The sequence below is a fragment of the Gekko japonicus genome, unplaced genomic scaffold, assembly GCF_001447785.1.
Source record: "Gekko japonicus isolate JY-2015 unplaced genomic scaffold, Gekko_japonicus_V1.1 scaffold524, whole genome shotgun sequence".
Lineage (NCBI taxonomy): Eukaryota > Metazoa > Chordata > Lepidosauria > Squamata > Gekkonidae > Gekko > Gekko japonicus.
In genome coordinates, this window is record NW_015170906.1 from 883630 (window position 1) to 905468 (window position 21839).

Sequence of the window (21839 nt, forward strand, 5' to 3'; positions counted from 1 at the left end):
AGTTTCCCCTCCCTTTGACGCAGAAGGGGGATCATCATGAACAAAGCTGAGAATGTTTGGTTTTCTTTCAAAACTGTAGCCTCCAGCATCTCTCCGCCTCCCTTTTCATGCTGGGGGCTGCAGTCGCCTGAAAATTTGGCTGTAGACTGCTCTGCTCCTAGTGATGTCCTCAGGAAAAGAGCTTGGCTTGGACTGCTTAGAGGCCGCAGGTGGCTGAATGACCGCCTGCCATGGGGAAGTGAGTCATTTCCAGTTGGGCTTCACAGTTGGCTCAGCACCAGACCCTCCGTGCACCTTCCTGTGTCCTTCTGTTCCCACTTAGATTCCATGGAGGGTGCCCTCCTAGGCACTGGTGCTTCTGTGTGGGTTCTGCTGAGGAAACCTTTGAGCAAAGTTTGGGGGCCTTCTGTCCAAGAGATCAGCTGCCATCTTCTCCCTGTCTGTCCTTGAGAATGTATGAAACTTCTAAGAAGAGACTATTTAAGAACATAAGAAGAGCCTTGCTGGACTGGACCAGTGGTCCATCTAGTCCAGCATCGTGTCTCACACAGTGGCCAGTCAGTTCCTTTGGAGGTCCAACAACAGGGCACAGAGGCTGAGGCCTTCCCCTGATGTTGCACCGGCATTCAGATTTACCACCTCTGAACGTGGCAATTCCCTTTAATCACCATGGCTAGTAATCACTGACAGACCTCTCCTCCATGAATTGGTCTAATCCACTTTTAAAGCTGTCTATGCTTGTGGCCATCCTCTGAAAGCAAATTCCACATTTTGATCACACACTGTGTAAAGAAATATTTCCTTTTGCCCATCAGCTTCATTGGATGCCCTGGAGTTCTAGTATTTTGGGAGAAATGGTTTACTGACAGTTCCATGAAGTGTGTTTTGATTTATTTTATTTATCATCAACATCATTAAGACCCCCCTTGTCTCCCCAGTGAGGACCCAAAGCGGTACACAACACTCTCCCCTTCTTCATTTTATCCTTCCAGCAGCCCTGTGAGCTAAGTTAGGCAGGAAGCAAGTGACTGGCCCAAGGTTACCCACTAAACTTTCATGGCGGCATGGGATTGGGGAATTGGAGTCTCCTGGTCTGACATTCTGACTGATACACCTTGCTTGCTGGCTTGGAGGTTGTCTGAACAAACTGAAAGAGAGAGCACTTGCAACGGCAGAGCCTAGAGATGATATTAAAGATACCTGATCCTCTGTAGACATAATTTTTGACACACATTAACTGTTGCTGAGGATGAAGGGAGAGGTCTTGCCCCCCAAAGAACTCACACATTCTTCCACCTATTTTGTGTGTGCTGACCTTACCTATTCCCCTTATTCCTCCTTCCTTCCATATGCCACATTGGGAGCAGTTGGATCCCCTTGTCTGGTCCTCCACACCACCTTCTCTTGATTCTTTCTCCTCCATCCTATTCCTCCTCACCCTCATATGTTCTGTGTATATTGGCTTAAAATGTGCTAAGAACTGTCAGAAAGCAACACATACATTTCAAAGTACCTGGTAAGCGGGCAAACCAGAGTTGGGCCAGGAGGATGTGGCCAGGACACATCAGGGTAGAGTGAGCCTGGTGAGCTTTTGGCAGGTCAAGGAGCTGGCACATAAGTCAAATATATGACACTCTCTCTTCTGTCTATTGCATTACATTTTTATCCTCTGAAGAGCTCAGGCATTGTGTGTGGTGCTTCCTTCATACATTTCTTGTGTGTGGTAGTTTAGATGAGAAAGTATGACTTAACCAAAGCTGTATAGAGAGTTTCATGACTGAGCAGGGTTTTGGACTCGGGTCTTTCCAGTCCTAGTGTGTTACTCTGACCACCACACCACACTATTCCTTCTATTTATTTCGTGGGATGCAGACCCGTGCTGAGAGGCTACTCCCTCCCTTGACTTGTTAGGGTTGTAAACTTTTGCTGAACGAAAAGTCATACTTTCCCACCTGTTATGAGATCTTCTTGGAAAGGGGAGGTTTTGGATGCTTCTAAGAAGATTGCTTTATGCTTCCAATTAGAGCAATTTGAATTTTGGCTTACAAAAAGAAAAGGTTATAGGAAATAAGCCTCCCCTTTCTGTCGTGCTCACTTTCTGCTTTCTCTTTTTAGGTGCCAGCTGTTTTGCCCAGCAGCCTCATGAAGCAAGGGGGAAGATAAGAGTTTAAATGATTGCCTCACTTCCGTCTGGGGAAAAACAACAACCAAGCACCACTATGGCAGACTATTCGGCTTATAAGGAGACCTCAAATCGCCATTTACGTTTCAAGCTGCAAAGTCTCAGCCGTCGCCTAGATGAGCTGGAGGAAGCAACTAAAAATCTCCAGAAAGCTGAGGATGAACTTCTCGACCTGCAGGACAAAGTCATCCAGGCAGAGGGCAGCAACTCAAGCATGCTGGCTGATGTGGAAACTCTCCGGAAAAGAGTGCTGAAGATTGAAGGCAAGGATGAGGAGATCAGAAAAGCGGAAGAGCTTTGCCGGCTGATGAAGGAGAAACTCGAGGAGGAGGAGAGCCTCACTCGAGAGCTGAAATCTGAAATCGAGCGGCTTCAGAAGCGAATGGCAGAGCTGGAGAAACTGGAGGAGGCCTTTGGCCGGAGCAAGAATGACTGTACCCAGCTGTGCCTCAGTCTCAATGAGGAGAAGAACCTGACCAAGAAAATTTCGACAGAACTGGAAGTTCTTCGGGGGAAAGTAAAAGAGCTGGAACAATCTGAAGACCGGCTAGATAAAACTGAACAGAGTTTAGTGAGCGAACTTGAAAAGCTGAAATCGTTAGCCCTTATCTTTGTTAGTGAAAAGAAACACTTCAATGAAAGGGAGAAACAAAATGAAAGGATAATACAAGAGCTAACCCAAAAGCTAGAGCAAAATAATAAACTGAACAGGGCAGATCAAACCCGTAACACGTCGAACTTGCTGGAAAGGTCGTCCAACAGTATTCTTGAGAGGAACGACCTGAGGATTGAAGCTGACTTGACAACTTCTGCACTGTCTTCAAAAGAAACAAGAAGAAAAGGGAGTCTGGATTACCTCAAACTTGTAGAAAATGAAACACGAAACAAATCGGAAAATCAGAAGAATAAAAACCAAGAGGACAACAAAGTGAAGGACCTCAACCAAGAGATTGAGAAGCTGAAAACTCAAATCAAACATTTTGAGACATTGGAAGAAGAACTTAAAACTTTGAGAGCCAAAAACAATGATTTGCAAGACAGCTACCTGAGCGAACAGAATAAAAACAAGCTCCTCATTGGCCAGCTAGAAGAAATAAAAATGCAGATGAAAAAGCAAAAAGAACTGGAGAACGGTGAAGCAGAAGCAGAAGAAATTAACTTATCTAATCGAGTCAAGCATGATAGACCGAAACACAGGGCAGTCACAGCCGAGTCAGCTATTTCAAAGCATAAGTCTCGGGAGCTTTCCCCTCAGCACAGGCGGGAGAGAATACGAAACCGAGAATTTTCACTCAATAACGAAACTGGCACCCAAAGCACCAAGCGGATTCCAAGTCCGAATCTGAACAGCAGGCGAGCAGCCAAGGCTGCTAGTACATCAGCATTACTGGACACTTTAGTAACCGATGCAAAGCAAGACAAATCGTCTGTGGGTGTGCATTTCTCCTCACCAAAAGACAACAGTGCCCCACCAGCAGAAGTGAAGAAATCGAGAGAGCAGCCATCTGTGCTTAGTCGTTACCCTCCTGCAGCACAGGAGCACAAATCTTGGAAGGCCTCTTCGAAGCCCAAGAACGAAGGAGCATTGAGAAGTAAAGTCGAAAGAGCAGCCCAGCCGTTTAATGACGCTCATCAGTGCAGGTCCAGTGCACTTGAAGAAAAGCAAAGGAAAGCAGAAACTGCTGTATCTCCTCCAGAAAAGGGAATTAAGACGAATCTCACAGAGTCAGCAGAAATGCGCATCTCAAAAACAAATCATGGGTCATCCAACGGAGCCACTTCGTCCTACAGGCGCCCCTTGTCTTCAGAAACACTCGCTGCTGAACCCACCAGCCCTAAGACAGAAGTGCCAACCTTGGTCTCATCTCGGAGGCAGCTTTTGGAAGAAAGCTCTGCAAAGGGCATTAACTCCCAAGAAAGACAGTTGACGGACCCTCCACATGAAAACACAAAGCCCTTGCTTTTATCAAAGTCTTGGCTTCTCTCAAGAAGTCAGGAAGATCTTTTACAGTCTGTAGCATCTCCTCCTAAGGAAGAAATTGGCCAGACCACTGATTCAGTGGGAGAGTCTAACAGCGTTGGCCTAAAACCCACTTCTGCGAGAGCTAAAGCTGTCAGGTCCCGTGGTCATGAAAAATTCAGCACGGATGAAGAGACAGGGAAAAATGCAACCACTCCTGCAGCTTCTGATATAGGGGTAAAAAGGGAACCCATTTCCAGAGAGTTCTCAAGTTCCAGGGGAGGGGTTCGAACATCACCCTTTGAAAACGACAAAAATCCTTGTGATGAGGAACTTGGCAGAACGTCACCCAGAACCTCTTCTGCAGCTGCCACCAAGGGGTTAAACTCCAGGAGGCCATTCAGCCCAAGGGAAGCTCTGAGGTCCAAAGCAGTCATCAAGCCTGTGATTGTAGAGAAGGATGTGAAAGAAATCATGGGTGGGGCAGGGCCAGGGACAGAAGGGAACCCTGAAAAACAGCCACCCGTTGTTAAAACCGTGTCCCAAAAAATGACCAGCAGCATCACCATTTACCCATCTGAGCCAGTTTCTCAAAGGACCAGCACCAACGAAGCCATGAAGGAACCTCAGCATATCAGAGTCACGCCGAATGATCTCTCATCGGGAGCAAATGCAGCCAGCTCCCCTTACGAGATATCCATTAACAAGAGCAATCTAACCCTGAAGTTACCGGAGACTGAGAAAAACGGGGACTCTGCTCTGCGGAGCAAGGTAGAAACGGTCATCTCGAAAAGCAGCATCTTGATAAAGCCATCCGAATCTGCCGAAAAGAACAGTGAATCACCTGGGGAGACAATCGGCTGGAAGAGCCATGGCTTTTCTGAAACCAACTCACCGGAGACGAGACATGTCACGGTGAGAAGCGGGTGGAGAACGAGGCGAGGTTTGCAGTCTTCTGAAGACTCTGTGCCCAAAGCGGTTGAAAATGCAACAGCTAGGAACCCGTATAGGTCATCTATGGACTTTCCCAAGCCTGAAGGGACTAGTGCACGCATATATGCAATTGAGCAGAATTCCAGAAGAGCCAGTGCCACTGTAAACTCTTGGAACACTCCAGAATTGGACTCCAGAAGGACCAAAAGTAGCTTAAGTGCATCTGAGATGCTCAGCCAGGGGAGCTGTATCAACGATACCACGACGGCATCTTCTTGGAATTGCACAGTGTTACCAGTAAGTTCGGCATTCTTTTACTTTAAAGCAGGAGCTCTTAGGGAAAAGGTTGATTTTTTAAAAGTCAAATGGGAGGAGGAGGGACACTTTTTTTTTGTTTTTTGAGTCACCCCTAACAGCCCTGACCGGGATGGCCCAGGTGGCCTGATCTTTTCAGATCTCAGAAGATATAAGCAGGGTCAGCCCTGGATAGTACTTGGATGGGAGACCATCACGGAAGTCCAGGGTTGCTACACAGAGGCAGGCAATGGCAAACCACCTCTCTTTTTCTCTTGCCTTGAAGACCCCACCAGGGGTCGCCATGAGCCAGCTGCAACTTGACGGCAGTGCCCGCCAATATAAATAAGGAAAAGATCCCCCATCTGTACCATGATTGTGTCAGATTATTCTCCTACCCAGGTTGCATTCCTGTTGGTGCATCCAACACACCTGATCCATCCCCATTACCATCAGAAGGCCAGATGTGGGTGTACAGTTCGGAAAGATGGACACATATAAAATACACACCCAGATTGCACATTGCCATCCTAGATAAAGCCTGGAATATGATCCACATTTTTTTAAACATGTGTCTGCCTTTTTTTGCCTGCTGCACCCATATGTGGTGCCTGAGGCAGGAGATCTGTACATGGTGGGCAGAGCAGAGAGAGGAGGGGGCTAATCTGAGTCATCAGGAGATTTGGGATGCAGCTCAGCAGAGTGAGAATTGTAATAAAATGTATGAATTTCAAGAATGTTCAGGAAAAAAGGATATGCTTTTGTATCACTTCCATGCCTGGTCAGCTGGAAGCAGTTCTTAATTCACCATAGGTGAGCAGCTTGCTTGCCTGACAGTAGACTCACATGACAGGAAGTTACCTGGATTCTCCAGGCCCCTATTTTGCCCAGTTGCTGTATTTGCAGTAGCACACTGAAACAATAATGAGTTGATCTCCTTGTCAGTTATCAATGACTGTCCACATTGCTCTGCTGAATTTTGAATAGCAACGTGTTTTATTTCTATATTTATACCACAGTTTTCTCCCATTTTAGCCAAACAGCCGCGCTGCAAGGTAGGTTAGGCTGAGACAGTGTGATTGGCCCAAGGTCACCCAGCAAGCTTCCATGGTAGACTGGGGATTCGAACCTGTGTCTTCCCAATCCTCATCCCGCACTCTAATCACTACACCATGTTGACTCCAGCTAGCTTGTGCTGTAGAGGTAGCCCAAACAGCACAGAGACCTATTTGTAAGCTGGCCTGGCAGAAACGCACCTTTCCCAGTTCTAACACCTTACATCTACAATGCAGTGAGGCAGGATATGTGTATTACACTCAGACCAGCTCTGATTCCAATGTCTATGCTCACAAAAATAATGCTATCTACCCAGCACTATAAATATCCTGTGACTCTCCTAGACAGTTCCTTCCATTGCGCAAATGCTGTCACAGGCAGGAAGCTTATTTCCTTCGAGCAATGCCCTTCCATTCCAACTCAGAGTGCTTTTTTGTTGGTGGGGAATGAGCAGCGGTGAGAATTTACTTTCTATCATCGGCCTTCTGGCACCAAGCAGCGCAGCTGCAGCATGTGAGACTGTCGGCGAGTGATGGCATGGGGCGAGGCTGGCCTCAGAGGAGGGGCATCACTAACCACAAGATCCCCTCTCCACCACAAGTCCCTTTGGCACCAGTGTGACCCCAAAGCAGAAGAGGTGGTGGAAAGTGCCATCAAGTCGCAAACAACTTACAGCACCCACCCTAATGGTTTTCAAGGCCAGAGGGCAAACAGGTGTGGTTTCCCAATGACCCTGGGACTTCCTTGGTGGTCTCCCCTCCAAGTACTAACCAGAGCCGACCCTGCTTAGCTTCTGAGATCTGAGAAGATGGTGCTAGCCTGGGCCGTCCAGGTCAGTATCAACTCAAGAATGACAGCGGCAACTGCAGAGACCTAGTCCAAGTGAACAACAGGATGCCAGCTAGGAACAGGATGTTGATGGGGCTTGTGCTGATTGCCTCTTCTAGGTACTCGTCGGCTTAGACTTCCAGTGAGGATTTCCAGTGTATTCCGCCCCCTTCCATTGGTACTGGCCTATAAATAGCCCCCACCATGTTCATCTGGGGCAGATGTTAATTGCTTCCAAGCAAACTAGGCAAGGAAGTTTCTATAGTTTCCTACCCACCCCCTTTCTTCTTACCAGTCAATTGATGCTCTGCAAACAATGTGCTACCTGGTTGGCTGATAATGTTTTCCTTGTGGACTAGTTTACAAGGCTGCCATAGTAATTCCTTGTGAGCCACATATTGCTGTATATGTCAGACACTGTTAAACTGTATAAAATTACTGGAGCTCAGAGGTGTGCTTGCAGTATTCCAGCATGTTCAGTCAGGTATGCTGCCAGTTCCATACTATAAAAATGAACATAACTGGTCTGTTCTCTCTCTCTCTCCACACCCTCAGGAATGCTGGGTGAAGGGGTCTCTGAGGCCAGACAACTGCCATAACCACCCTTGTTAGCACCTGTCCAGATTACACCTGTGTAAATAATCTAATTCTAATCTGGAGTACATATACTCAGTCAGTTTCTTCTGAAGTCTCCCACTAAAAGTGGGATTCTTTGAGAGGAAGGGAGCTTCCAAGGTAGAGAGTTCATTCAGAGTCTTAACTAGGTACAAGAAACAGAAGGAGAGAAGCCCCTTCCAAGCAGGAGCCACGGAGACCATGCAAGGACAGAGGGGGAGCCATACTCCCTTCCCATTGCATATCTATATATCTAATAATAACATGCCTAAATCTGGAGATTGGGGCCACACTGACACTAAACAGATTTTCCTGCAAACTTGGGGGACCCCCCTCAGATTTGCAGAAAAATCCAAGTTCTTAAAAAAATACACTGGGGGGGGGGTTAAATCCCCCCAAAAACCTTTCCTCTTCAGAGTTGGTGACAGCAGATGCCGGGAGCCACTCCGGGCTCAGAGTGGTGAGGCCTGGAACCATGCCAGACCTAGTGATGGGGGGGAGATGAGATCCCCAAGCTGAGCGGGCTCCACACAAACCAAACTGCTCCGGCACGTTCTGTTCCCCGTGGAAGGGGGAAGCCATGGCCAGGAGACAGGGGGAGAGGAAGTCCTTTCCTAGGCGATCCACCGCTTTCTCCTGGCCTTGGTGAGCCATGGTTGGGAGACAGAGGGCGGGGATCGCCTGGGAAACCTAACAGTTAAATGGGTCCATTGCTCAGCTGTTAGGTTTAAAGTCTGCCAGCCATTTAACCCTTTGGTTTTGCTCCCCCCCCCTTTGAAGCAGAAGGGAGCAAAACTGGAGGGTTAAATGGCTGGCAGCCATTTAAACCTAGCAGCTGAGCGGCGCAGTGGCAGATGGTGCACCGCTCAGCTGTTACGTTTAAATGGCTGGCCCTGAACAACCGAACTAGCCCAAAAGTCCAGTAAACGTTCGGAGAATGCATCTTCCCCTGAATATCGGTTCTAGAGCTCCGAACTGGCCCAAGTTCGGTCTGAATTTTGGCTCTTGAGCTAGTTTGTGCCCATCCCGAATTGTGAGCACGGGCAGGGATGAGAGCTTCTTGAACTCAGATCCTGCAGCACTCTGGGGCAAATTTAGCAGCATAGCAAATCTACCGGCCCCTTCTGGTAATTGTCCAAGTGGGAAGAATCGGCCTGATTAAAAAGCACATCTGCTGTGAAAAACAGCCTTTTTACAAAACTGTTCTTATTTTGCTTTATTTCTGTTTTTAATTTGAAACTTTCAGAGAACAGTTGTTCAGTGATGAGTTCATGCTTAAAACAGGAAAAATTTCCCAGCGTAGTTTAAGAGTTACAGTAGTTCATTATCTTCCCTCCCAAAATGCATTTCATAGTTTCAGAATAACACTCAACTAATTTGTTTTTGTCCTTGAAGTATCAGACCTCTTGATTGACGTATCTTTTTCATTGTTCTAATATGGCTTTAACAATCTTGGCTAGTGCTTAACCCGGGGGTCGCAGTGCCTGTGTGTGCCAGGGCGCTCGCCAACACCTTTCTCGGCACCTACCAAGTGTTTTTAGGAAGTGGGCAGGGCCAGGCCAGGCCAGATCTGCCATGGAAGATCTGATTGGCTATGCAGATTAAAGCAACGTTGTTTCAGTGGCAGCCGCCCACCACCACAGTGTTGGTTTTATTACCTCTCTTTCCCAGTGTATTTTTTAAAAACTAGCCCTCTTCTCCTCTGCGCTTGGGCTTCCTGTCTGTAGGTGGCTCCACTTCCTGTGGCAGCCATTTTATGGTTTGTGCCCACCACTCTGGATCAGAATTCCAAATATGCCCACAGTCTTCAGAAAGGTTGGGGGCTCCTGATTTATCCGATCGTTTGCCATGATCTTGGTTTGGCTGGTCAGTTGGGCACTTATGTATGCACATCTAGTAAATTAATTCACTCACAGACCAATTCAAAGAATGCTTTACCAGGACTAAGCCCCACTGAATAGGCCTGAGTCGGATTCTGAGTTGGCCTGCTTAATATTGTTCTCTAAAACTCATTTCACTAAGATCTGGGCCTGATACACAATGATTTTCCTTCTAGCCTTAAAGCACAATGATTTTCCTTCTAGCCTTAAAGCAGTGGGGATCTCTTTACCCCGTTGTATCTTGCTCACCCTGCAACCCTGTTTCCCTGTTCTGCAGGAGACTAAAAGTTCTAAATAATACTCGCAGGTAGCCCTGAAATGGCCATTTTTCTAGGGTGAGTATGTCTTCCGACTGTGTTTAGTTACATAGGTTGAACGCCACCTAGTGGGATGTGTTTCTGAGCTTTGCATCTTCTGGCTGCAAAAAAAAAAAAAGCTTATGGAGGTAGACCACGTTTACCAGGCCAGCATTGAGGCAACGTCTGACTCCTACATGAAGAGAATGTGCTGCACAGACTGCAGGTGGAGGTTTTCCCACAAGTGACATCAGTCCTCTCTAGGAATTGCTGAAAACTCTGGTTTTACCATAGAGTTTCAGCCAGTACCTAGAGAGGCGTGACATCACACCATCTCTGTCCATATAGATGCTACACTTTGGCTATAGAGTGACATCACACCATCAGCTCATGTCCCCCATGCCCCTTTGGTCTCCAGCTGGAGTTTTCAACTCCCCATCTCGGTGCTGACTTGTTATTTGCAGGGACTTTTTGACCTTGGAGAGTGTCCCCCAGTGCCATCCTCCATGTGTACTCTAAAAAGGATGACGTTAGGGTTCCAACTTCATGTTGGGAAATTCCTGGGGATTCAGGGGTAGAACCTGGGAAGGGCAGGATTTGGGGAAGGGAGAGACTTCAGCGGTATAATTCCAGAGAGTCCATCCTCCAAAGGAGCCGCTTTCTCCGGGGAAACTGACCTCTGTGTCTGGGGAGCAGTCATAATTCTGGGAGACCTCTCAGACCCCACCTGGAGATTGGCAGACCTGCATGATGCCCATTCTGCCACCTCATTCTCCTGCATGTGAGAACCAGGTCCAGGAGCCGGTGGGCTTGCTCAGGGGTGGGGCCCTGCTCCGCCTCTCCTCTGTCCCCCTCCCCATCCTCCCTCCACTGCAGTGGGGCAGCTCCAGAGCCCTGGTCAAGCCAGTGAGAGAGGAAGAGTGGGTGAAGGAACCAGTGGAGGGGGAGTGGGGCCAGGATGTGGCACCCTTTTCTTCAGACAGGGCCTTCACAAGGTCCAGCTTCTGTCTAAAACATCTGTTAGTGGGTGCAAGAGAAGCACCGGAGAGCTGCCACCAGTCCCAGTGGACGAGACTGTGCTAGAGAGACCAACTGGGAGGCAGTTTCCCTTAGGGAGGGGGCTGCTTCAGTCCCTGGCATCTCTACTTGTTTAAAGGATCTCAGGCAGCTCTTCTCTACCTGAGGCCCTGGAGAACAGCTGCTAACCTGTCCGTATAGATGCTACACACTGGCTGTAGAGCCCGAGGCCTTGGTGTGTCTTGAGTTCTTAAAAGGCTGAGGTGGCCTCTCCAGGGAAGCATTCTCTCCCCGCCCACCCCGCATGTGAGGGGGAAGCACTCTGAGCTCCCCAGCTCTCCTGTGGGTGAAGGGGGGGGGATGCTAGAAGCAGAACCAATGGTGGTGGTGGTGGGGAGCTGCCTCCTTCATAAAACAGTAACATCCCATGGTAGGACTGAAAGATGCTCTTTCCTGAAGGCAGAGGGGGAAACAAACATCAAAGCCCGACAGAAAACAGATGATGGCAATTAAAGAGCCCAGAGAGAGACCGAGAGAGCCTGAGTGTTAAATCTCGTGATTTTGACAAAAGCATATGGAATTATTTTTTGGGCTATTTTGGAGGTTTGAGGCAGCTGGGCCGGGATTCATGCTGTTACTCTTGGCCTAGTGGCATAGCTCCCTCTTCTGGTGGCAGCCTGCAAGTGCAGAATTTTCTGCGGGGAGCTGCTTTTTAAGAGTCCCATGTTTAGCAGCCCAAATGGGGATCCCTGATGGCCCTACCTCGCAGGGCCTGTTGTGTTGTCCGCCTTTCCAGACTCCGGATCCAACTTACAGGCCAACTCTGCAAGGTGAGACCCATTTTTAAAAGTCAGTTTTTCCCCTCTCCCCCCCCCCTTCTTTTCTCTCTCTGTATATGTTGTTTTCCCTTTCTTCACTAAAAAGCCCTAATGATGGTAGTGCCAGGAACACAGCCTACTTTAGGGAGAAGGAGACTTCTTAGGCAGCTTGAGGTCTTGGTATGTGGTGGGATACTTTGGTAAATGCCTCAGCCAGGTGAGGGGGTACTTAGAGGACATAGGGCCCTACTGGATGCTTCAGTGGCAACAGCCGGTTGTTTGAACCGTGCTGTTCCCCAGTCATGGAGACCTCCCCCCCCCCCGACATTTTTCTCCCAGGCAGGTTCGTTTTTTGCATCGGCACTTGGCTGAGGAGAAAAGCACCAGGGTGTGTGGGGGGTCTGTGCCTGGAGAGGGGGTTTAGAACTCCACCTGTGTGTCCTTGTTTTTGTTCTAAAACATTGGAGACGTTTGAACTCTCTGTTTATGCATGAGTTGGATCGACCTGGCTTAAGCAAAGAGGATTGCTGCCCCCACGTTGGATTTGGCACAGAGAAAGCACGCTCGGGTTCCTATGGTATATGGAAGAGTGAATGCATGCATTGACCGTGTGAGTCAGACCATTGATTCATCGAGCCCAGTCTGTGTACTCTGACTGGCAGTAGCTCCAGAGGCACTCAGGCAGAGAAAGGAGTTTCCCCAACACCTCCTGTCTAAGATGAGAGGCCAGCGAACTCCTGCTGACATCCCAGGTGCTCCCCCTCTGAGCCATAGGGAGGAAGAAAAACATTCATCCCATTACCATTTCAGCACGAGCAGGTGTCTTTGGAGAGAGAGGATATTAGCCTAGCCTGATTGACGGTGCTTAGGCGTGAGGGTGCTTAGGCGTGAGCTCGCCAGATTCCCTCAGACATGTGGCCTCTGATCCGTGCCTGTGAAATAAGCACAAGGCCTGCAACCTCCGGAGCAAACTGTGCCTTTGAGCTCCTAGAGTGAGCTGACTTTGGCAGTCCAGAATATGTGCAGTTCTAAGGAACAGCCATCCTAATGGGAGACCCAGAGGGCCGCTGGAGGCTTACTCCACACAGAGTCAAAGCCTACATCTGAGACTGGCATTAAAAACAAAACCAGTTTTAGGGGCACCATCAGTTGTGAGCGGCAGCTGTGCCTTGGAATGGCTCTGCTTTAAACACTGAAGCGACAGAGGGGGAAGGGTGACTCTGCTGGGTGGCTGCCAGTCGAGTGAGGCTCCCTGCCCTCGAACCTGCTCAGGGGCTTCATTGGGTCGATGTCTCTGTGCTTTGGGAGGGGTGGGACTAGCAGCTTCATGTGTTAAAACTGGACTCTGAGCTAGATTTGAGTCCAGTCGCACCTTAGAGACCAACCAGATTTGGAGGGGGGGGTATAAGGCTGTCCAGTGTCAGAGCTCTCTTCGTCAGACCCTGAGAATCCCGTTGGTCTCAAAGGTGCTTTTTTCCCTTTCCTTTTTTGCTGTGAAGTCATAGCTGACTTCTGGCAACCCCGTGGGGTTCTCGAGGCAAGTCATAGCTGGTTTTGCTGTTGCCTGCCTGTGCCTCACAACCCTGGGCTTCCTTGGTGGTCTCCCATCCAAGGACTAAGACCAACCCTGCTTAGCTTCCGAGATCTGATGAGATGGGGCTACCCTGAGCTATCTGCGCCGGGGTCTCTGAGGTGCGATTGGACTCCAGTCCAGCTCTTCTACTGGGGACCAACATGGCTGCCCTCTGAAACCGAATGTTGACATCTCAGCGTTGATATTGCCTCTAAACTCATGCAAAGGAGAAAGGATCAGTGGGGCTGGGGTGGTTTCTATGAGTCTGAAAGGTTTCCCAGCTGAATTCTGGCCTATTAAGCACCTGGCCTTTTTCCTGGTCTCGGCACAGGAGGAGAACAAAGGTTTCGTTCCCAGCTCCAGAAGAAAGCAGTTTGGCTCCTCGGAGCAGCTCTCCTGGGCCGAAATGCCACGGAAGAGGCCGGAAGCCAAGCTGGAGCCTCGTCAGCTGCTGCCGGCCGGCAAGACCGAGGAGCGGCTACGCTGGTGCAAAGACAACTGAACTGAATATGGGCCAGGTAGGTATGCCTCCGTTGCCTTGATCGGAAATCCTTGCTCTTGTTTGAGTCTCTCCTGGAAGCACCAAAGTGCGGGCACACACAGTGTATCCGTGCATGCGCACATACGTGCTTAAGCTACACTAGAAAACTGTCCACTGCATTGTACATAAGAAGAGCCCTGCTGGATCAGACCCCAGGCCCATGTAGTCCAGCATTCCAATGTTCACACAGTGGCCTCCCAGCGGCCTCTAGGAAGCCCACCAGCAGGAAGGCTGCAACAGTATTTCCCCAGCCACTGCTCTGAGGAGGCAGACTACCTCTGGAGGGAGTAGACAGCCACGCAGTGCCAGCTTCCACATTTATTGACTGGGTGGCTGCTGGCGAGAGATAGTTTAAGTGTGCGGAGAGGGGTGTAGACGGGCACCAGCGTGCAGATAGAAAAAGGAAAATAGTGCATGCCCCTTTGGTTGCCAGTTTGATTTGGAAAACCCATTTCTCTCCAGCCTCGCTCCCAGCAGTGAAAGGGAAGGAGGAAAAGATGGGGGGGGGGGGCAGCCACAGTTGGCAGTGCAGATAGTAAATGTGTTGCTGCCACACCTGTGTGCAAGAGGCATCTGAAGACTCTCTTAGTCTATCACTGGGCGAAGGGAGGGCTCGACCCTTTGAATAGTTGATTACTTGGAGCAGGTAACGATGGAAATGCAGAAGGCGTCCACTGGTCTTCATTTGCGTATGGAACTCACTGCCGCAAGATGCAGCTGTGAGTGCCGGCTTTTGAAAAAAGGGGATCCAACAGCTTCATGGACTGGAGTGGCCATTGATGGCTCTTGGCTGCAGTAGCAAAATGGAAACTCCTCGGTCTGTGTGGCCGCCCCATGTTGGAAACAGCGTGGTGGGCTGGAGAGGCCTTGGGTCTGGCTTAGCAGGACCACTCCTCAGTGTTTTGCTTCTCTCTCCCCCATTGTGTCTTTCCAGCTCCAGCTGCATGACTTCCCGAAGCTGAGCTTCATCCTCCGCTCTCTACACTGGCCTTCCCTGCAGCCAGGCCGTCACTGGGACATGTACAGACTTTTAATCCTTCCAGCCCTCAAGGCTTTTTTTCGTCCCTGGCCTTGGGTGGGTTTGTTTTTTAAACAGTAGCTTTGCTTTTTCCTTTTCCCGCTGGGGACGGGGGGACATTGCAGAGACTTTGCTCAGGGGAACCCCCACTCCACAATCTTATCGAGCCTGAACAATGGGAACCCTTGGCCAGTGCCTGATTGTGGCCCCCCGGGGGGCATCCGAGGACTTGGGCCAGTAGGCATCTGGCCCCAGCCTCCACGCTCTGCTGCAGCATTCCCTGGAGAAGCACCGGGTCAACTCGGAGCTCTCACATGCAGCAAGGACAGCAAAACCGATCCATGTAATGTTGGGACCTCAACAAGCCCAGAATCTGCACAACACCAGAAGTACGGGGCAACCCAGAGACAGACAGACAGACAGACAGACTCCATTCCCACTTCAGTCTGCAGGGCCAGCTGAAAGGCACCTACGTGCCAGCTCCGGAGGCGATGGATGTAAGGACAGGGGAAGGGGCCAACTGCACAGCACGAGGGACCACGCGTCAAGGCTGTTCCTTTCACCAACGCTGCACCTCCTCACCTGCCCGCCTGCGCTACAGGGGCTTGGCCCATGGTAAAGAACTCCTGCCTGACTCCCCACACCCAAGCAATAAAGTGAACCCTTCTCGCCCGGCTCGGCTCTCGTTTTGGGGCTTGCCCTGTGCTTGGGAGCATCGGCTGTTCTACACGAGGCGAGGCACACTTTGGGTGCTGAGCCTGGGAGGCCACTGGGATCCAGAGGGGACATGTCGTGGCTGGACTCCGTCGGGCCCCAGAAGAGGGAAAGCGAGAAAATCTCCCCACCCCATCGGGCCACTGTCCCCTCTCCCGAAAGGCTTTGCTTACCCCCCCGAGGGGCTTTTGTCGCATTACTTGAACTCGGAGCCCAAGGCCTCAGCCGGGCACAACCCACGTTGTGGGGACAGACGGACATTCCTTAGTTTCTGCTACCTCACTCTTCACTCGCTTGCGCAAAGGGACCAGCAGAGACTCCTCCAGGCACACATCGGTTGCCCTCTGCCTGGCCTTCGACTCAGCCTCTAGCCCTGCCCCAGAGCTCTCCTCCCTCCCACAGCATGGGCTGTGCTGTGTTGCATCCCGCCTCCTCCAAGTGCCAACTGAAAGGTCAAAAAGGGTGACGTGGGAATCCAGCTACTGCCCCTTCAGTTGGGGGACTGAAAACTTGGTGCCCCTGTGCTGAATGGGTAAACTAAAGGCACTGAAAAGCAAGGAGGGAAGGGGAAAGCTCTTTTCTTGGGGGCTTGAGCTGGGAAGCTCATTCATTCCCTGGTGGCTTCAAAGTCATTGGCCTGAGCACACGTATGTGTGTGCGAGACAACCTTCCAAAGGGCAGAAATCCACAGGATGCTGCTAAATCCCATTGGGCAGTATAGGGGAGAGGGCAGTGCTTGGGTTTAACCTCTACCCCCCCACCAGTGTTTCCTCTAAGCTGAGTTAGTGTGAGCTAGCTCACAGGTTTTTAGCTTCCGGCTCACACATTTTTGTGTTTGCTCAGGAAGGAGGGCTCCAGAGCAAACTAATTTATGCATTAGTCATATCGCCAGCTCATAACTTTAATGCCAGTAGCTCACAAAGTAGCATTTTTGCTCACAAGGCTCTGCAGCTTAGAGGGAACATTGCCCCCCCACCCCCTAATTCTCTCTCCCAACTGGGTTTCCATCTGCAGCAGAGACTAGCCTATCAAACACAGTTTTCACCCATTAGCGTTCCTAAAGGATTTAACATTTTAAAATGGAACTTTCCTTACCTCCCTGCCCCACTGGGGAAGTTAGCAGGGCAGTCAGGTTCCATCTTCCCTGGTCAATTTTTTTTTTTGTACTGTCCTCACTCCGGTTTAGAGATAGTCAAGGGGACCATTTTTTCCCACTGCACACAGAGCAAACCATCCTACAGGCTTTCCTCTCCTTGTGTTCCCCAGTCCTAGTGCCTGCCTTTTCTGCCATTTGAGATCCCGGGATGTGGATGCAGTATTATTCACTACTAAAAAGTATACCCCCTCCCTCAGCTTAAAAGTACCCCAACCGCACAAATCCAGAGGGACTCCTTTGCAATCCATTTGAATGGCAACAAAATAATTCACCAAACCAGTGCAGCTGAAAGGCAAACAGAGATTTCTCTCTGGCCCAGGCATGAGGTACACACTCCATCTCCCCTGTGCACAGGGCTTGGTATTGCTTACCTCCCTCTTGCAAAAGTAAAGCAGGGTGGAGCCTCTGGGGTTTCAAAACCAGAGGGCGGCCTGGAAACCAGCAGCTGGCGGCTGCTCGTTTGCTGCTTAGCACTTTGGACCTTCCGCAGTCGTGAGCCAGGCTTGACACCAGCCCGTGTTGCTTTTTACTCGGCACCTGTTCAAACACACATCCTTGGCCTACACTTTGCTTTATGGCAGCGTGAGGAATGGCTCACAGGGGATGGGCCCCTTTCGGCAGGCTAGCTGTTAAAACCATTTGCAAGCTGGCAAAGCTCTCTGTAGCTTCAACGAGCCAGGGCTTCAAGCAAATTAAAAAAAAAAAGAGAAACGCTGGCATGCCCGTGGGCGGAGGTGGGTGTGTTAAAAAGGGCGTTTGGTTACACTGCCGTGGCCCATAGCATGGCAGTTGAAATTACGCCAAAGAGATGTGGTCTGTTAGCAACTTTAGCTGTTCTTCCTACATGGATATTAATCCTTGCTGGTGACAGGAAGAACAGGGATTGTGGCCATCTCTAAGCGCCACTAGGGCAAGCCTGGGCTTAGAAATCCAAGGGTTGTGCTCAGGCAGACTAAGGGTGAAGACAGACATCATGCCTTGGAACAGTGAGGCTTGCCGTGGAGGTCTGTACAAACTTCCAATCAGAATCCAACTCCAGAGCGGCCCATTCCTCCTGCTGGTCTCGGAGAATCCAGTGGAGCTGATTGGCTGGCCCTTGTGGCAAACATAAAACTGCTTAAACCCCCCCCCCCCCTTTTCTTGACCAGAGCAATGCATCAATTGGGGGGGGGGCACAAAAAGCTGCCAAATGAATTTTTAAATGGATGTGTTTAGGTGATAAAAAGGGTTTTGAAAATCCATGGAGGCAATAGTGCCTGGCATGTGTATCAGAAGTGTTAAGGCAAAGGTAATTTACTCTGCAGCTCTTGGAGAGCCAGTTACAATTACTGTCAACCAAAGCCCCATGAGCATCGTATTGCCTTATGTGCCCCCCCCCCCAAACATGCCCGGTAATAAAAGGTATGCCCAGTAATATTAACTCTGTAACTGTAACCCTTTAAATTAATAAAGTACCTCTGGGTATGTAGAACTGTCCTTCGCCAGGACTGTTGAACCTTAGCCAGCCCTTGGTATCTGGAACACAGAGAGGGCTTCCCAGTTTGTTTTCCCATGGAACAGCTGGCCAGAGAAGAGAGGAAGAATACAGTGGAGGGGCTGCTGGCCATGGAGGGGGAAAAAAGAGTACTACCTCCACCACCACCAGTGAGTCGCTTGCCACTGAGAGCACCATGGTGTTAAAGCGTGCAGAAGTTGCAGTAGAGAAACCTACAAGCACTCCTAGAGGGAACCATGTCTGTCTTCATCTTTACCTCTACAGCTTGTGTGACTTACATCTGCATGCATTTGCACAAAGGTGTTTCTGCTAGTCATGGGCAAAGACGCCTCAAAGCCCTGCCCAGTGAAAGATCCTGCTGAGTGCAAGATCTCATCTGTTATTTCCCATGTACTTTCACACCCAGTTTAACAGCCTTGAGGGCTAGAAACTTACCCTGTGTATTCCAGTACCTTCCCTGTTGCAGTCACAGTGCACCTCTCTCCCCAAGCCAGCTCACACAGATTACTTGAGACGGGAGTTGTGTCACACAGTTCATTAGCCAGCTTCCATGAGCAGGGGAGAGTGTTTACATAAAGGCCTCTCTACGGTGATAGATGATCCAGGGAGCCCTTTTAGAACTAGCCAGATAATGGTTCCTCTGTCAAGCAATAAACATGGACTTGTGAATTGTTGCAAAGTAGGGGGTGTTTTCTCCCCAAAAGGAAGCCATTTCATCGTTGATCCAAGAAAGCACTTTAGCACCTGCAGTGTAACTTAAGTACTTCCATTCCCCTCAAGTTGGAAGCAATATCTGATGTTGGATCTGAGCCTATTTGAAAATTAAAGCGAAACCACCAATATATGGGGTGGGCGCAGTGTTGCTGTGTGAGCCATCCCCTTTTGGCTGGGGGCATCAACGCCTTTAATTTCCCCGTGAGATGCCACAGCTGATGCTAGAGCAAGGCCACTCTTCCAAAAAGACAGACGGGCCCTATCCTATTAAGAAACATTTTACGAGGGAAATGTGGTTCCCTTTTTTAGTAGTAACATTTAGGATCACAGCTGTAAATAAGTTCTCTCCCCCAGTTTCTGATCTGGGAGAAATGAAATCACACCGGTTTGTACTGTGCTTGTTAGAACAGCAGTGCTTGAAAAGGAAGCGGAACACACACACACACACACACCCCGCTACTGCACAGTTGGCACCCAAGACCACTCTGGTCTTTCAGCTGATTTGCACAAGGCCAAGAGAATTCTCACCTTTCCACAGCACTTGATTTAACGGCCTGTTTCTAGAGGCTATTCTTTGGATTTGTTTACCGTATTACATTGTGGTGGTGAAAAGTGTCATCAAGTCACAGCTGATCCATTGCAACCTCATAGGGTTTTCAAGGCAAAGGATGTTCAGAGGTAGTTTACTATTGCCTGCCTCAATGTTGGTATTCCTCGGTGGTCTCCTACCCAAGTACTAAACAGGCACGACCCTGCTTAGCTTCTGAGATTAGGCTGGCTTGGGCCATCCAAGGTCAGGGTTCTGCAGTACATTAGTCACGATAAAAAAGCCCTCACCCAACCAGACACCAATACCCAAAAGGTGCTCTTAAGATCAGCCTGTGGGTGCTGCTGCGATTACTGCTTCTTCCAGGACTCAAGAACTTTAAGGGAAAAAGAGCTTAGACAATTGGCTGAGAGAAATTCCGTCACAAAGAACACCGCTGTCTATCAAGCAGAGACTGCAAAGGTATGTCAGACTAGCAACTGATCATCTCTACCATGGAAACATTACTAGCCCTTTTCTTGCCAAAAGATTCTACAGTGACAAAAAAGGAGAACCAGAAGGCCCCGGGTTCAATCCCTGGCATCTCCTGTTACAAGGATCAGGTTGCAGGTGACATGAGACCTCTACCCAAGTCCCTGAAGAGCCGCTGCCCATGAGAACAGCCAATACCAACTCCACTAGGCCAATGGTCCAGCTGGGTATCGGGCAGCTTTGTGCACCTCTTTTCAAGAGTTAATTTCTCAGGTGATATTTGAACATCCAGGAAAAGGGAGCAAAGAAATTCTGTTCTTCAGTATCACTTTGGAAGCTTGTAACAGTAATGACTGACTTCTAGCCTCAAGTCTTATTCGAACCAGGAATCCAGTGTCTTGGGACCCACTTGATCATTTCACAGTGATGGAGCCAAGTCAAATCAGCAACAGCACTGGGAAAGAGAGAAATCTGCTGATGGGTTATTTTGGCCAGTTTGTTCTCTGTTCCTTAGCAGTTTTTTTTATCAGTTAGACCCCAGAATTACCAAACTAAGTCTTAAAACGTTTTAGTTAGCCATTGCTAATGAATGTAAATAGTCAAATCAGCGTAGGCCAAGGGTTCTCTGATGAACAGTCCCCTAAAACCAGAGGATTTAATGACCATGCAGAGACACCCCCCTCCCCGAGTGCAATAGGAGCAGATTGTATTATTGAACTAACCGTGACGATTTCAGGAAATGGAGACTGTTTGGCTTAAGTTGCACACTTTTGAAAAAGAAAAAAGAAACCGCTGTAAAGTGTATTTGTAAATATCGCCAGCATTTGGCAAGTTAATTTTTTCTTTTTAACTGTAGCATATGAAATATAGTAGGAATCCCCCAGGGACTTTCTAATGCCGAGAATTTGTGTGTAAAAAAGAAAACTCCCAATGTTGTAATTATATGTGCTGCATGTGGAAACCCCCTTTCTTTCCCTGCTAAGAAACAAGGATGTGGCTTCTCCTAGCTAGAGCCCAAGAGGATTTGTCCTCATATCTCCACTTGCACCGCCGTTAAGCACTCCTCTCTTCACTTCCCTTCTTCGCCAAAAGTGCAGCTCCTATCAACAGCCATTAAGAGTATAGAAAGCCTCTGATTTTGTGACAAAACCGATGACTTGAGTTTCAAGAATCAAGGGGTTCAGCCATACGTCAGTCAGAAGGGACCCTTGTCTGTATGCTGAAATGGGACACTGTCTCTTGCATGCAAGGCCTTTGGACTGGTGGCCCCCTCCATGAGGGAAGGGGTCGCACAGGAGAAGCTTCCTTGCGTAATGCTGCCCCGCCACCCTGGCCCTTGAAGAAAGAAGAGACCCACTGAAGATTTTGCTGCTTCAGCTGAACTCCCAGCTTGATATCCAAAGAGGGGAAAGGGGTGAAGGTACTGCTGTGCAGAGGTTAGCCTTCCTCCTCTTTTTCTTTCTTCTTGGCTGGAGACCAAACAGAAATTTGCTCTCCCTTCGGGGCCTGCTGGGAGTCTAGCACTCCCTGCACGTCTGCCCAAGAGGAGACGATATTGGTCTTCTTGCCGCTTGTAACACTTGAGAATCCTTCAGATTGTGTGGAATGTATTTTTAAGAGATTAAAAAATATATATTTTTTCTATTTGCTAATGTTAAGACTGGGTGGGGGAAGGGTTGCTAAATCCTGATGTTGTGCTAAAGGCAGCTGTGTCGCCTGCCTTATATTTCC

General features: G+C 49.2%; 1 protein-coding gene across 1 annotated transcript; it reads left to right on the plus strand.

Annotated features, from left to right (window-relative positions):
• Positions 1-2131: 2131 nt before the first annotated feature.
• On the plus strand, positions 2132-15039 carry LUZP1 (leucine zipper protein 1). The gene is made up of 3 exons (XM_015418642.1): positions 2132-5372; positions 13784-13970; positions 14928-15039. The coding sequence occupies exons 1-2, from the start codon at positions 2172-2174 to the stop codon at positions 13952-13954; spliced, it is 3372 nt and encodes a 1123-aa protein (XP_015274128.1). The 5' UTR covers positions 2132-2171; the 3' UTR covers positions 13955-13970; positions 14928-15039.
• Positions 15040-21839: the final 6800 nt, after the last annotated feature.